The 15,889-nt window shown below is 40.6% G+C and overlaps 1 protein-coding gene across 35 annotated transcripts in view; it reads right to left on the bottom strand.

Annotated features, from left to right (window-relative positions):
- OR5W1G (olfactory receptor family 5 subfamily W member 1G) overlaps positions 1-15,288 on the bottom strand; it is a 180,376-nt gene extending 165,088 nt beyond the window's left edge. For 32 of the 35 annotated variants that reach the window (XR_011423910.1, XR_011423909.1, XR_011423912.1 and 29 more), the window contains exon 1: positions 14,807-15,282. Coding sequence is in view for 9 of the 35 variants with exons in the window: in XM_070229581.1 (XP_070085682.1) it covers positions 14,807-14,851 (45 nt within the window). In the remaining 26 variants the exon portion in view is untranslated. Of the gene's footprint in view, positions 1-14,806 lie in introns of all 35 variants that reach the window. The other 3 variants (XR_011423917.1, XM_070229577.1, XM_070229578.1) reach the window with 3 other exon arrangements.
- Positions 15,289-15,889: the final 601 nt, after the last annotated feature.

Genomic DNA, 15,889 nt, shown 5'->3' with positions numbered 1-15,889 from the left:
AGCTAAGTAGAAAATAAAAATTATCTGTAGACTAAAGAACTCCTTCAAATCAAAAGGGAAAAGGTAAAACCACCCAAAAGAAAAAACAAACAAGAGAAACAAACGTAAATTTCACAAAAAAAATCTCAAAGGTCCATAAACACATAAAAAGATAACCAAATAGTTTACCAACAGTAGGATGGTTAAGTTCTGGTGCGTCCAGAAGTAAAGATGAACTATAACACAAGGGTCATTTATTTCATATAAACCTGAACTCTTCCACCTCAGAGCACACACAAAAACAGACTCCACATAAATTACAGACGTAAATGTAAAAACTAAAATGATAAAACATTTTAGGAGAAAACACAGGAAAAAAGTTTTTGCAAATTAAGTTTCAAAAATTTGTTAAAGCATTAACCGTAAAAAAAAAAAAGTGGTACAATGAACTTCACCAATGTTAAAAAACTCGACTTCATAGAAACTAATAAGAAAATGAAAAGAACCTACATGCTGAGAAAAAATAAATTTATACTTTATAACGACATATTCAGAATATATAAATCCCTGCAACTCAATAACAAGATATATCTATAGAAGATATAACAACGGTCAGTAAGGAAAAGACAAAGGCAGCAGGTTCCCAGTACCTCCCGGCCACACTCCCTGACCACCTCCCACCCTCGCTCCCCCTCGCCCCCACAGAAAGCCCCCTGAGGCCCTAAGACAGGCGGAAGAGGAGGAACAGAGGCACTGTTAGTCAGCCCCTCCCTGTGCACATTAAACCCAGAGAGCTCTACCCTCTCTTCCAGCAGTGCAAGGGGTATGAAGGGTCCCTGAGCACCACAGGAACAGCCAAGAATGCACAGAAGGGCATTCACTGCCATCCAAACACTGCAGACCCTGAGTTTAGAATTTGCCTGAGGCAACCCCCAAGATGGCCAAGTAAGCTAATGGCAACATCAATGTTCACAGGGCCCTAGCACCACACCTCCTCGCACGGGACCCCAGCCCTAGGCGGGCTACTCTGATCCCCACGTCCCCAGAAGCCTGGGCCCCTATCCAGCAAACATCACAGAAACCACAAAGCTGACTCCAGTCTGAGCTACGCCACCTTCATCTATCCAGCCACAGCCCCACAGCGCAGACGCAGTGAGCCTTCCCTCTGACACCAGCAGCAAGGACGGAAATACTGTCAGTTCTGTTAGTTCTGCAGTCTTATCACCGACTGGAAGTCCCCGCTCTACTGGGGAAGAAGCCCAAAAGTCAGTTCTGAGAACCTGAATGATGTGACCAGAATAGGCACAAACAGTGTCCACTGACCCCAGGAGGCCTGTGCAGAGAGCTGTTCCGTCCTCCAAAAACTGGGAATTTTAAACCCGAGGCAGTGGACTGGGCCGAAGCTGGGTACCTGAGGGTCACTGTAGATATTAAACCAATTTGCCGTTTCCTGTTTAACTTGAGGGGGTGACTCAGGGGTCTCGAAGATTGGTGAGTTTGTTTTGTAGAAGAAGGAGAATGCACTCAGCAGCCATGGAATTGCGGAAGTCAGATTGTCCAGGGGCTTTCCCACCTTCTCATTTTGGCCAATTCGAATAAAATCTGTCTCCATCTACAAACACCAATGTCTCAGTGTTTGGCTTGCTGTGCATCGGGCACGCGAACTTGAGATTAAGAGGTGTGGTATCACTTCTGGTTTCCTTTCAATCCTCTTCCTTGGCCTTGTTCTGCCCCAGAGGCTTTCTGTAAGGCCTAATGGGAAGAGTGGGGCCTACTTGATGAGAAACGCAGACCAGCTCAGATGCTTCAGTGGAGGACACAGCAAGCCCCACACCTCCAGCCCAAACTCGCTTCTGTAGCTCCACCTCAAAGAAATCAAACATTTGATCTTGCATGTATTCTGGCATGAATTATAACACACCAACTTGTGTATATGTGAGTGGTTCTCACGTTACTGTTACCATAGTAACAGATCCTGGCCACTAATGGTTCTTCATTCCTGGTCCCTCTCTCCCTACTCCTCTACATCCTTCCTGCTTCTCTGAGGACTTAGCTCTCAGCTGGAAGTCAATCCTGCCCTCAGGCCTAGCGCAGCTCGCCCACCCCACCCACTTCCAGGCTGAACAGCACCAATAAAAACCAGCAAACAGGAAGTGTTTTCCTTTCCAGTTCAAAACGAGCTCCTCTTCTTTCTGATTCTCACATGGACCAGAAACTAAGAAGAGTCTTTCTTTGCCCAATTGCTTACCTCTCCACACTTCCTCCCACCTGCCATTGGTCCTCCAGGCCCTTTCCAAACTTCCAAACCAACTACAGTGTGAAAGTATTTTGTACCCTGTGAACAAAGTATACATCATAGAGATTTCTCTTATGCGCACAATTAAGTATCTAAGAGATTAACTCAATGCTAGTTTGAGGTATGAAGAAGAGAAAGGCCTTCCTTCTTCAGCAGTGAGCCTTTTTATCACGTATTAGTTTAAAATAAATAAAATGAAGAAAAAACTGTGCAATTTCATTTTGTTTCGAGAGCATATCAGTACTTGCTCCTAAAATGTTTTAACTAGCAATATCTTCAACTTTTTTGCCATTTTCAGACTTGGAAGAACAACTAGCTATTGTTATTGCTAATCCTTTAAGAACATAAAACTGGAAAACGTATGAGAAGCAATATTTAAAAATCATCCAAAAATGGCCAATAAGCACCTGAAAAGACTTTAAAACCATGAGCCATTAAAGAAATACCAATTAATATCACAATGAGGTACCACTATATACTCGCTAAGATGGCTAAAACATAAAAGTTGACAATATCAAGTGCTGCCAAAAATGTTGACCAACCAGAACTCTCATACATTGCTGATGGGAATGGACAGTGATACCACCACTTTAAATAACCATTTAGCAATATTTTACAACAATTCCACTGCTATGTATTTGCCCAAGAGAAATGCAAATATGTCTACTCAAGACTTGCTTACACACATACACGTGGCAATATTATTCATAAAAGCCACAAACTGGAAACAACTCAAAAGTTCACCAATAGGTACATATTTACACAAGTTTCAAAATATTCATATAATAAAATGTTACTCAGCAATAAAAAGGAACAAACTACTAACACATGCAATAACATGGCTGAATCTCAAAAACAGTTTCCTGAGCAGAAATGTCAAATGCAAAAAAAAAAAAAAAAAGGAATTTTTATGATTCCGTTTATGTGAAGACCTAAAACAGCCAAAAGCGATCTACTGTGATAGAAATCCAATAAGTGGTTATCTGGAAAGGGAGGGTGGCGATACTAAATGGGAAAAGTGATGCAAGAAAATCTTCTGGAGTGTCAAAAATGTTCCATATGCCAAAATTCATCTAATTAAAACAGTTTCAATGGGTGTTTTCATTTTATATTTTCTAAATTACACTATGGTAACATCAACCTGGAAAAGTCAAGATAGCAGCTAGAGGGATGTGGAAGGAAGGGACAGTTCGGATGAGGCACAAAGAAAACTTCTGTAATAATAAGATGTTCTATTTCACATCTAAGGTGGTACAAAGGGCAGTAATCTTATTACGTATCTCTGAGGTATACATAAGTTCTCATACGCTATGTTTCTCACACACAAAAAAATCTTTCAAAAATGATTCACACACACAGACCCCAAAAAGAAAAGAAACAGGGAGACTGCAACCTTAGCATGTACAATAGCTTCCCAACTCCCTGACATATGATTCAATGAATAAAAAGACAACTAACTTTGCCCTATTTGGGTTCAGGGTTCCAGTGTCCCCTGGGCACCTGAAGCTTTGGGTTTCCAAGAGATGGTGGCCATGATAGCCTGATGGAGGCGGCATTTCCCTTACAACAGAAAAGCAGGTCAGTGTAAGTACACTGATGGGGACAAACACTCGAAATGTAAGAAAGCCAATGTGTTCAAAGAGACTCTGCTTGTGTGTTAAATTGGGTGTACTGTAATAATTCAACCTCTGCAATCAATTCACACAAGTGCTAAGGCACTCTCATCTTCAAGAATACTTTCAACTAGTGCTCCTCAAACTTTAAGTGCAGAAGAATCACTGATTCTTGTTAAGAAAGTAGTCCAACCATCAGAGTCTTGAAACAACAGGTCTGGGGTGAGGCACAGAATTCTACAGTTGTAGCAAGCACTAGAGGAAATGAAGATAGTCCACAAATCACACTGTAAGAATAAGCTCTGATCTACACCTGTTTGAACAAGGCTAAGGAAACAAGGAAAACGTACATTTTAAAATATTCAGTGGCTCGAAAGACCAAGACTATAAACAAAGCAGATAAACTGTATTAAAATAGTTAGTAAAGGAGGTAAAAAGAGAGAGAAAACTTAGAAAAATTACTTACACAAGTTTGCCAAAATAAACGCAAGAGGTCATTTCATAAATTCAACTTTCACATCATCTACTTACCCACACTGCATAGTGACATTCCAAAACTGGCTTTCAGAGGCCAGATTTGGTCTTTCATAAACAGGCATACCTCCAAGATATTGTGCGTCTGGATCCAGACCACTGCAACAAGCAAATACTGCAATAAAGCAAGTCACACGAACTTTTTGGTTTCCCAGTGAATATCAAAGTTATGTTTACAGTATACTGTAGTCTATTAAGTGTACAAGAGCATTATGTCTAAAAACACAATGTACATATCTTAATTAAAAAATATTTTATTGCTAAAAATGCTAACCATTATCTGAGCCTTCAATGAGTCATAATATTTTTGCTGGTTGAGGGTCTTGTAAAAAATACAGTATTTGAGGGCCAACCCAGTGGCATAGTGGTTAAGTATGCACACTCTGCTCTGCGGCCCAGGGTTCACGGGTTCAGATCCCAAGCACAGACCTGCACATCGCTCATCAAGCCATGCTGTGGCGGCATCCCACATACAAAACAGAGGAAGACTGGCACAGATGTTAGCTCAGCGACAATCTTCCTCAAGCAAAAAGAGAAGACTGGCAACAGATGTTAGTTCAGGGCCAATCTTCCTCACTTAAAAAAAAAAAAAGAAAAAGAAAACCCCCCTGCAATATTTGTGAGGTACAATAAGGCAGAGCACAGTAAAATGAGGTATGCCTGTATAATACAAATCAACAATTATTATGAGCTATGTCACCATACTCATCACTTATATTTGCAGGAAAAACGCAGGCCACTGCTGCAAGTCAGTGCTCATGGTGTCAGGGACTCACTGCTCCAAGGAACTCAACGGTGGGGTCAGAAGCATTTAACTGTTAAGAGATGCAATCACCAACCAACCTGAAGCAGACTGAGCCCCAGCACAAGGGCGAGGCCTATGACCTTTGCCTCATTTTTAATGCTAAAATATCCGCTCTGGGAGGAGCTTAGGCCTTACTGCCTTAACCTGCAGTGTATGTGGAAGCATGTTTTCCAACTGAGCCTGAGCAAGCGAATACCCACCTCTCTGTTTTGAATATTCATTCCCATCCAAAATAAAAGGCCCCTGCTTCCCTTTGTTGGGGATGCCATGACTTTGGAAATGATTCTGCGTGGCCTCCTCTTTGCTGCAAACATGCCCTACTTTGTGTGACAACTGCTTCTGGTGGGGGTCTGATTCAACTCGCCAGGAAGGAACCCACTTTGGTTTCAGTAAAAATGGTAGTTCTGTGACATTAGAGAGTAAGTGTGTGTGTAGTGTCAGGGGAAAGACTCTTGTAACCACTCTTACACTAAGCATATCAGGGCAGAAATGAACGATTGTGAAGTGGTCGCTGGGAAAAGAGAGAAAGGACTGCCCATGATAAAAAAGAAATGCAATGCCTGACTTTAGAGGCCCTAGGATGACAGAGAAATGGCTGACAAACCAGCTATTTCCACACCAGGATGCCTAGAGCGAAAATTTTCACAAGAGTCACCAGCACTCAAAGGAAAAAGTACCTGCAAGCATCAGAATTTAAAATACTACATATCTTTTAGTTCTTTAGAAATAGAACCCTCTTTATAACATACGAGTTTGTACAACTAACACGTGTAAATACTTTAGAAATGCCTTAGGTACCAAAGTAAGGAACTGTCCTTTAAAATCAGCAATAAGACAATATCTACTATTACTGCTTCTAGTCAGTATTATTACTTCTTAGATGTCTCATCTAGCACAACAAGAAAAAAATGAAATTACAAGCATAAAAATTGGAAATAAATAAAACTCTCATGATTTACTCACAGTATGATCTTTTACAGAGAAAATCCAAAATCATCTCTGGAAAAGTGTTAAAATAGAAAAATTTAGCAAGGTGGCTTGATATAAGAGCAACATACAAAAGCCAGTTGCATCTGTACACACCAGTAACCAATAACAAATATTTTAAAACGCTACATATAATTGTTATAAGAAATTAGCAACTATCTAGGACAAATGATGTGTTAGAATTCTACAGTTAAAATTAAAACTGAATAACAGAAATGAAGAAAGATCGAAATAAAGGAAAAAGTATACTCTGTTCACAAATAGGAAGACTCAATATTGTAGAGACGTTAATGATCCCAAATTGGTCTAAGATTCAATGGAATTAATAAAAAACTCCAACAAGAGTTTTTCAGAGAACTTGGTAAGATTATTCTAAAATTTCCAAGGAAGAATGAAGTGCCATGAAACCTTGGAAGAGGAGGAGCCCACTTACTTTTCCAGTAGTAGAGATCATTACGAAGCTACAGCAATGAAGACAGGATGCTATTCACAAAATGGATGATGGAACAAAACTGAGACAACAGGGGGAAAAAAGAACACTTTACATAAAGCTTCTGTATATGACAGAGATGGCACGTCAGTTCATTGGGGGAGAGCATTAACTTTTCAATAAGCTACGACTAACAACAATAAATCATATACATAATAAAAATTAAACTGGATCCCTATCTCACACCAAGTACAAAAAATAAGTAAAGATGGAATAAGGTTTAAGTGTTGCAAACATATCTTTAAACTTCTTAGTAGAAAACAGAGGTGAATATCTTTTAGATATAGAGGTAGAAAAACGTTCCTAAAGTTAAAACAACTAAAATTAAAAATATATACCTTCAAGAACTCATATAGAGATGCAGTAAAAAGAAACCAAAGGGAGAATGAACGCAGGATTCAAGATGATTACAATCTCAAATTAAAAGAGAGGGATGGGATAAGGGGACTATGATTAGATATAGATTACCTTCAAAGTTGCAGCTTTTGTTTTAAGTAGGGGGTTCATGTGTGTTTATTATTAAAAATTGATAAGAAATTTCATAAATAAACATTTTCATGGACAGCTATTATGAACCAATGTTTATAATTCTATTATTATTATTATGCACTTTAGAACCAACTAAAAATGTATACTATTAAAACAAACCCCCAAAAGATCTGACCACCTATGGAGGCAGTAAATATAGAACTAGCATAGATGATCAAACTGAAAAGTTATCTGAGCATATAGGACAAAAAGGGAGAGAAAGAAATTATAAAATAAAATTTGAAGCAAGGAAAAGACATGAATGGTATCTAATATTCAAATAATGCAGTTATAGAAGGAAAAAAAAGAATACAGTAGAAGCAATAATTTTACTGAGAAGAACACTAACATTTTCAGATCAAAAGTCCTAGGCAGAACTGTTAAAAAGATAAACACACCACACACACACACACACACACACACACAGTGAAATTTCTGGATTCCAAAACCAAAGGGGAAATGATACAAGCTTACACAAAGAGTCAACAACAATAAAAACAAAGAGTAACATGAAACAGTATTATACTATACAGAAAAAACATATAGTTAAAATAAAATAATTTTTAAAAACTAACTGCTAATGTGTAACACAATTAAGTAATATTTTTGACATAAGGTGTACCCTAAGAAATTTAAAATGTCATCATTCAGAGAACAGATGAGTGGTTACCAGAGGAGAAGGGGGTGGGAGGAGGGCCAAAGGGGGAAAGGGACATGCACATATGGTGATGGATAAAAACTGGACTGTTGGCAGTGAACGCAATGCAGTCTATACAGAAACAGAAACAGAGTGATGTGTACCTGAAATTTACACTATGTTGTAAGCCAATATGACCTCAACAAAAGAATTGTTTTTTTAAGAAGTCATCATTCAGAATCACATTCAATATTATCCCAACAAAATCAGGAATGCTGTAAATAAAAATAAGCTAAAAAGTTTTATCTTACTGAGAGTAGAGGGAAGGAGGGAAAGCTAATTATCAATTTTTGACTCTACCAGAAAAATACGTTTAGATATATTTGTTTAAAATTAAAAGAGCAGAAATGAGAAAGCGATTTCCAAATCATTACAGGCTGTAAAAAAGAAAGGGTAAGGGAGGTGATACAAGGAAAATCTGATCAATCCATGAAAACTGAGCAGGCTGGTTCAGATCCTGGGCACAGACATGGCATCGCTCGTCAGGCCATGCTGAGGCGGTGTCCCACATGCCACAACTAGAAGGACCCATAACTAAAATATATAACTATGTACTGGGGGGATTTGGGGAGAAAAAGCAGGGGGGAAAACAAAGAAGACTGGCAACAGTTGTTAGCTCAGGTGCCAATCTTTAAAAAACAAAAAAACTGAGTAGGGAAAACAAGACTAATAAACAGAAACTCAGATGACAATAAAAAAATTTATCAATTATCACCATATATGTAAAGGATGAAATTCTACTAAAACACCAGCAAAGACACACACATTTGGATTAGATCCATGAGAAATACAAAGAGAATTTGATGAAATTATATTAAAAGGAGAGATATCACATCCCTCAGAATTTAAGAGATAAAGGAAAAAAACATGAAATATTCAAATCACACTGTGTTCATTTAATATACAAATAAAGAACTCTATAACTTTTTCTTTTAAGATTTTATTTTTATTTTTCCTTTTTCTCCCAAAGTCCCCCAGTACATAGTTGTGTATTTGTAGTTTTGGGTCTTTCTAGTTGTGACATGTGGGATGCCACCCCAGCAAGGCTCGACAAGCAATGCCATGTCCGCACCTAGGATTCAAACTGGCAAAACCCTGGGCTGCTGAAGCAGAGCTCTCGAACTCAACCACTAGGCCACGGGGCTGGCCCCAAACTCTACAACTTTCAAAGAATACCCATCCTTTTCATATGCTCCTTAAAACTTCATGTACATAAGAAAATCTTTTTCTGTGTGTGTGAGGAAGATTGGCCCTGAGCTAACATCTGTGCCGATCTTTCTCTATTTTGTATGTGGGACACTGCCACAGGCTGGCTTGATGAGCAGTGTGCAGGTCCATGCCCAGGATCCAAACCCACGAACGCTGTGCCACCAAAGCAGAGCGCACAAACTTACCACTACGAACCCGGTGCTGGCCCCAAGAAAATCTGAATAAATTTCTAAAACTATTATAAATCATGTTCTCTAAACACAGTATATGGAAACTAAAAGTTAACAATTTTAAAAATGCAACATCTTGGAAAGTAAACCAAAAAAAAATCTTTTAAAGAGTGAACAAAAAATAAATTCAAATTCAAAACAAAACTGATGAAAAAATCCACAGCCCAAAATGTTTTTCATTAAACATGATTGGAAATTCACTAAACGTTGAATATAAGTATAAAAAGAATAATAACCATCAAAAAGAGTAGAAAGGTGGAATTACTAAAGAAAAATAAAAATAAATTAGAAGACAAAAGTTATAAATGAAACAAAGAGCTGAATTTTGCAAAGACCAATAAAATAGATCAACTTCTGGCAAACACCACTGAGAAGAGAACAAAACTAACAGGAATGAGAAAGAGATCTATCTATATACCCACAGATTTAAGAGAAAACATCAGATCCATATACATATCTATATGGAGAGAAAGCTAAATGAAATAAAATCCACATCTAAAAAACAATTTTAAAATTGATACTGGAAGAGGTAGAAAACCTAAAAAAAAGATAAAATTTGGAAAGTTCATCTAAAATTTGCTCTAAATAAAAGTCAGCCTGATATAGTCATATTCATCAACCTTTCAAAGTAGCAAGTACTTAGATTGACAAAAAATGCTTAAATGTCCCCAATTTTGAATGGTTTAACCCAATCCTACGTTAAACAATTCCAAAAACATAGGAAAACACGAAAAGCTTTCTAATAATTTTATGAGTTAATTTTACCTTGTTACCCACTTACACAAAAGCAAACCGTGTAACCAATCTCATTTAAGAATACAGATATTAAATTCCAGATTAAAATTTAGTATATTGACTTTGGAGGCATCACGACTACATGAGATTTTACCAGAATGCAATCCATCATAATGGGGGGCTCGAGAGTCTCACAGCCCTGAGTTAAATCCCACCCTTCACACACACCAGCAGTGAAATGTTGCTTTAGCTCTTAGCTTCTCTAGTAGTTTCCTCAATCACAATATGAAGGGAAAAAATAGTGCTCACCTAATAAGGCAGTTAGGAAGATGAAATGAAAAACTGTCTAAAAAACTCTCAGCACAATTCCTTAACATCGTACAGTCAATATCCCATAAACGTTATCTATTACAATTGTTGCTCTTATTACAATTCCTTAACCTAGTACATAGTAAATAGCTCATAAATGCTATCTATTACAATTGTTGTTCTTATTGACACATAAAACACCAAATCAGTCGTTGCAACAACAAAAGAAGACATTTGATAAAGAGTCAACATCTAAATCTGATTTCAAAATATTTTTAAAACTTAGGACTATAGGGAAATTTCCATATCATAATGAAACAATACATACAGACACTAACATCAATCCTAGGAGTATTCTGCAATCTTAGCTAAAGCAATAAAATAGTAAATGAAAACATAAATCTGAATATTGACAAGGAAGAGGTCAGAATGATAATTATTCACAAATGATATGGACTGTATACACAGAAAAGTAAAGAAAACTCACAGAATATTTATCAGATCTGATGAGAATTCATTAAGGCAGCTGGATACAATGTTAGTATACAAATCAAAATGAGGTGAGAAAGGGAAGGAATAGGTGGGAATAAGCAGCTGGCTCCCCATCTCTCTGCCCAAACGAAGGCATATGCTGATAACAAGATAACCAACTATTTAGTACTAAGGAATATCAGTTGTATATAATGTTTACAGCAATTTACAAAATGTTAACTGTCCCTTGAAAGGCTCTACTTTATTTCTATAACTTTAGATGATAACCTCAATTAGAAAATACTCCATTATTTTAACTAAGAAATTTACTCTGAATCCAGTTTGTATTATTTTTCAAGTTTTGTTTTAAACTCTTAATTTGGTTAATCTGTGATTGGTTAATCCTGCCCACCTAACCCCTCCCTCCCCCCCCCGTAATTAACTGAAAATTGTTGATCCATAAAATTCCTTCTGCTGCCATCCCCTACTATTTTTTTTTAAACTCCCTGTCTGGAATAAATGTATGCTTAGCTCCACCGAACACGCAGATCTAAAAAAGTTGCTAATGTCTAATCATACTAACTTTAAGGCTTTAAAAGAAGATTCAGAGGCATTTAATGACTTGTCCAAGGTCACAGAAAGGTGATACAGATCCAACCATCTTTTCACTACACTGCCTAAATTCCAACAGCTGTCCGCAGTCTTGAGCTTTCACTGTTTCTCAATAATCTTAAATCTGAGATTCAGTTAGGGAACTAAAATAACTACTGCACTTCTCATTCTTCTTAGAAAACATTCACACACTGCTTCACTCATCAAATATTTACTGAAACGTACTATGTGCAAGGAACCAGGGTGAAACAAAACAGGCAAAATACCTGCCCTTAGGAACTTTATATTTTATTCAACTCAGAAAGATACATTTAATGTAAATGGTATCCAGCTCACTTCACTCTATAAATTAATTTGGTCCCTGGGACGAAGCCATCTATTGCTGCCCTAAAGAATCCTCTTTGGGACCTGAATCTAGGTATCAAATTTCTGAGATCTAAAGATCCTGCACTCAGGTAAATATCAAGCTCAAAGGCTGAAGACATGTTCAAGACCAAAATTCTGACAGGATTTAACTGCAGCTAATCTCCCCCCAACTCCACCTCACTTGTATCCTTTAAACCTCAGAAAAGCAGCTCTCTGCAGTTTTATTACATGTCACAACGCCCGGCCACGGCCAAACTTCAGCCATCACGCAAAGAACATATCAGAGGAAAAGACAGCCCCTCTCCTTACAAATATACTGTGACAAGCTACCTTGCAGGTGAAAAGGGATCTATGAAAGTTCTGTGGCACGCTTTTTTTAAATAAAGGATTATTATATTATTTTATGAAAGAGTCATCCTTCTGGAAGGAAAAAAAAAGAATCTTGAAAATATAGGGAAGCGTTCCAATCCCCAGAACACAGCTATTCACATAAAACTAATGTTGTACACATACATACACACACACAATTATTTTGAGGAGAGCAGAAAATAGGCTCAATTTTGGTTATGCAATATGCACTAGTTACCTCATTTGACTGACAATTCATAAAGTTTCTAAGTGAAAACAGAGAGTTTCACTTTTGTTTCTTTTAAAGTTTGAAGTTTACTTTCTAGTTACTAGCTTAAGTCCACTTCCTAGTTACTAACTTGGTGGATTTAAATCTACCAATTTATTTGAAGTAGATGGCTTAAAGTATTTATACCCATACAAATATTTTTTAAATAGTTCCAATATGAGTAAAAATATAATACTATGTTAATATGGAAAGCAAACAAATATATTGTTTCTTTTTAAAAAACACATAAATACCTTGATGGAAGTATAAAAATACACGCATTATACTGCTCCAAAAATATTTCCCCCCTCGGGCTGGCCCCATGGGGTAGTGGTTAAGTTCCGGCTCCACTTCCTTCTGTGGCCAGGCGTTTGCAGGTTCCTATGTGGTCGGCGACCTAGCACCGGTGGTCAGGCACACTGTGGTGGCATCTCACATGACAGAGAAAGACTGGCACAGATGTTAGCTCAGCGACAATCTTCCTCAAGCAAAAGAAGGAAGACTGGCAACAGATGTTAGCTCGGGGCCAATCTTCCTCACCAAAAAAATTTCCCCAATACCAGTGAGACGATCTGACACACACACTGAAAACAGCAGCACAATGGTAATATTTTGGATTAACAACTACTGCCTTTGTGTAAGGAGGAGTTCATTAAACTAGGAAATTAAACTTGATGGCCAAGACCACTTTCAGTAATTTGATTCTCGATCCTACAATTTTATGCCTAAACTTCTGAAGCAGGCAGATCTGCATTATCTGATTCTATGTTAAAGAAGTACTCTAGTCAAAACCAATTTTAAAAACTCACAAACTTCTTTCCACTGTTCACATTTAAGAGATGTGAAAAATATGAGCTACTTTTCCCACTTTGAAACAAATTGGCTGTGTTGAATAAATACTCAACACTAAAGAGAACTATAAACAAAAATGATACCAAATCTATTAAATATTGCTTAGTATACATATGACCACGAGATCCTGCTTTAAGTACTAACACTTTATCACATACTCAACATCAAAAACTAAAGTTTAAGGTATTCAAAGTAGAATAGAGGGGATTAGCAGATAAACTGTTCTAACTCCCAATATTAAATCCAAAATTATTTCCCTGTAAATAAACTGCAGCCTGCAATAATCTTCTAAATTTAACCAGTAACAGTTAACTAACACACAAGAGCTCCAAAATCAACTTTCCCAAAGTGCCTAAAATAACAATGCACTATCCTTGCTTTCCAAAATTCTTGAGCATCTTCAATTACCTCAAGTACTACCATAAAATTCTAAAAATAATCTCAAAGCAGAAATTTAGCAGGCTGTGAGTATATACACAGTCCATTTTAGGACAGCAGACCCTATTCGAAAACCAAGCACAGGTAGGAGATAACTATGCCAAAACTACAACAGGGTGGGGCGTTCGTTACTCACCCTGATAAACCAACACAGCTTCGGGAGCTGCTCACAATAAACTCCAGCTACCCCCGTAACCCCAACACGACTAAAGCAATGTTATCCTTTTGCCCAAAATGCTTTTCACCCAAAAGACAAATAAGTCATAGCCAACTACTCTTCAGGATATGGTGCAAGCCATGATAGTGCACTTCACATCCTGAAAGCAAAATCCAGAACAAAATGAGCATTTCTCATTACTCACTATAAAAGATTTGAAGCTTCAAAAACAGATTTTTTTTTTTTTAACTTAGGTGAGTGACCATTTGAATGAGTGGCTGAGTCAAGAGCAAAGGGTAAACGATGGAACAAGGTCAAACTCAGGGGACAAAAGATTCCTGGAGTAAACATGGCCAGAAAGGTTTCCCTTCTTAAGGACAGTTTCTATACTCAAGGGGGGGAAAACGGGAAAAAGAAACAGAAAGAGGAAAAGGAACCAACCGAACCGTCTACTTCCACAGAGAGTCACCTGGTAAACGGACCTGCCCCGCCAGGCAGGCAATTCGGTCCTGCTGGAGACCCTTTTGCAAAGAGCAGGCCCAGAAGGCTCCCCCCTTCAAAACACAAACTGTGCTCATCAGGGATGACCAGTGGCTATTCTCTTTTTTTAAAAAGGAAGGAGGAGGAGAAAGTTTAATTAAGCAGCCAGATAGAGGAGTGTAGGAATGTAAGGGTCGCTCCCAATAAAGACCCGGCACCGTCTGCTCCAGGAAAACAATCGGCCAGAAGGGAGCGGATGGAAGCCCGCTAAGTGCACCCCGCTTCCCACACGCAGCCCGCCCTGGGAACGACGCCCCAAAGGCGGCGGGGCGGGGGGCGCGGGGAGGAGGCCCTGGCGGCGGGGCCGGGGCCGGGCCGGGGCCGGGGCGGGGGCCGCCTCACCTTCTGCGCCGCGCTCTGCTGCAGCACGTTCTGCTCCACGGTCATGGGCCCCGCGGCGCCGGCGGCCGGCTTCTCGCGCCTCCGCCGGCCCTGGCTGCCGCGCTCCGCCGAGCTCCAATGCGCGGCGCGGACGGCCGGGCAGGACAGCGCCCCCGCCAGCCAGGCGCGAAGACGATGGCGGCCGGCGTGCGCGGGCACCGCGGGCGGGCGGCGAGGCGCCGACAGCGAGGGCCACGGCGGCGGCCCCACGACTCCGCGCGGCCCGCCTCAGAGCGGCTCGCTGGCCGCGGCCCGGGCCAGGAGCGGACGGACGGCGGACGCCGGCGGGGAGCGAGCAGGGCGGGCCGCGTCAGTCACGCGCTCCTTCGCCGGCGGCTCGCGGGCCACTGCGGGGCAGGGAGAGGGGACGCAGGGAGCGGCCGGCCGGAATGGCGCTGTCCTCCTGCCGCCGCGACTACTCCTCCCTCCCAACCGCCGGCTCCGCCCCCGCCGAGCCCCGCCCCGCCCCGCCGAGCCCCGCCGAGCCCCGCCGAGCCCCGCCGAGCCCGCCCGCCGGCCGCCCTAACCCTACAGTGTGACCCGCGGGGCGGGGAGGCGGGGCGGGGCCGCCTCGGAGCCCCGCCCCCCGCTGGGGGCTCCGCCCCCGCGCCGCGCGGGGCCTGGCGCTCCAGCGGTGGGGCGAAGGCGCGCCCCGCGGGTCCGGCCTCGGAGCCCCGCCTGCGGCAGGTTGCGCGACGCCTGCGCTTGACTCGGCGAAGCTCCAACCCGAGGCTGGAGGGCAGCTTCTTCCCCGTGCGCAGGACTTGTGGGATCGCTGGCTTTCCGAACTCCTCCGCGACAAAATGTTTCCCTTCAGGCCCTGTAAGGTCCCCAGACCGCGCTGGGTCCAGAACGCCGGCTCCTCTCTGAGTCCTCTCCCCTCGCTTTTCTAGGAATTTCACAAGCCATCAACTTGCCTGACAGGAAAAGTCAAGTGCGATTTATGCAAAGGGCTGCCCGAAGTTCTTATGCTGAAACGTACTTTTTTCCTTAACTAATTATTACATAAATGAATATTGACATTCTCCGTCTACTTCATTCATT

This window comes from Equus caballus, chromosome 12 (genome assembly GCF_041296265.1).
Source record: "Equus caballus isolate H_3958 breed thoroughbred chromosome 12, TB-T2T, whole genome shotgun sequence".
Classification (NCBI taxonomy): Eukaryota; Metazoa; Chordata; class Mammalia; order Perissodactyla; family Equidae; genus Equus; species Equus caballus.
The sequence above is the reverse complement of the archived record's forward strand: the minus strand, read 5'-3'. Positions and strand labels throughout refer to the sequence as shown.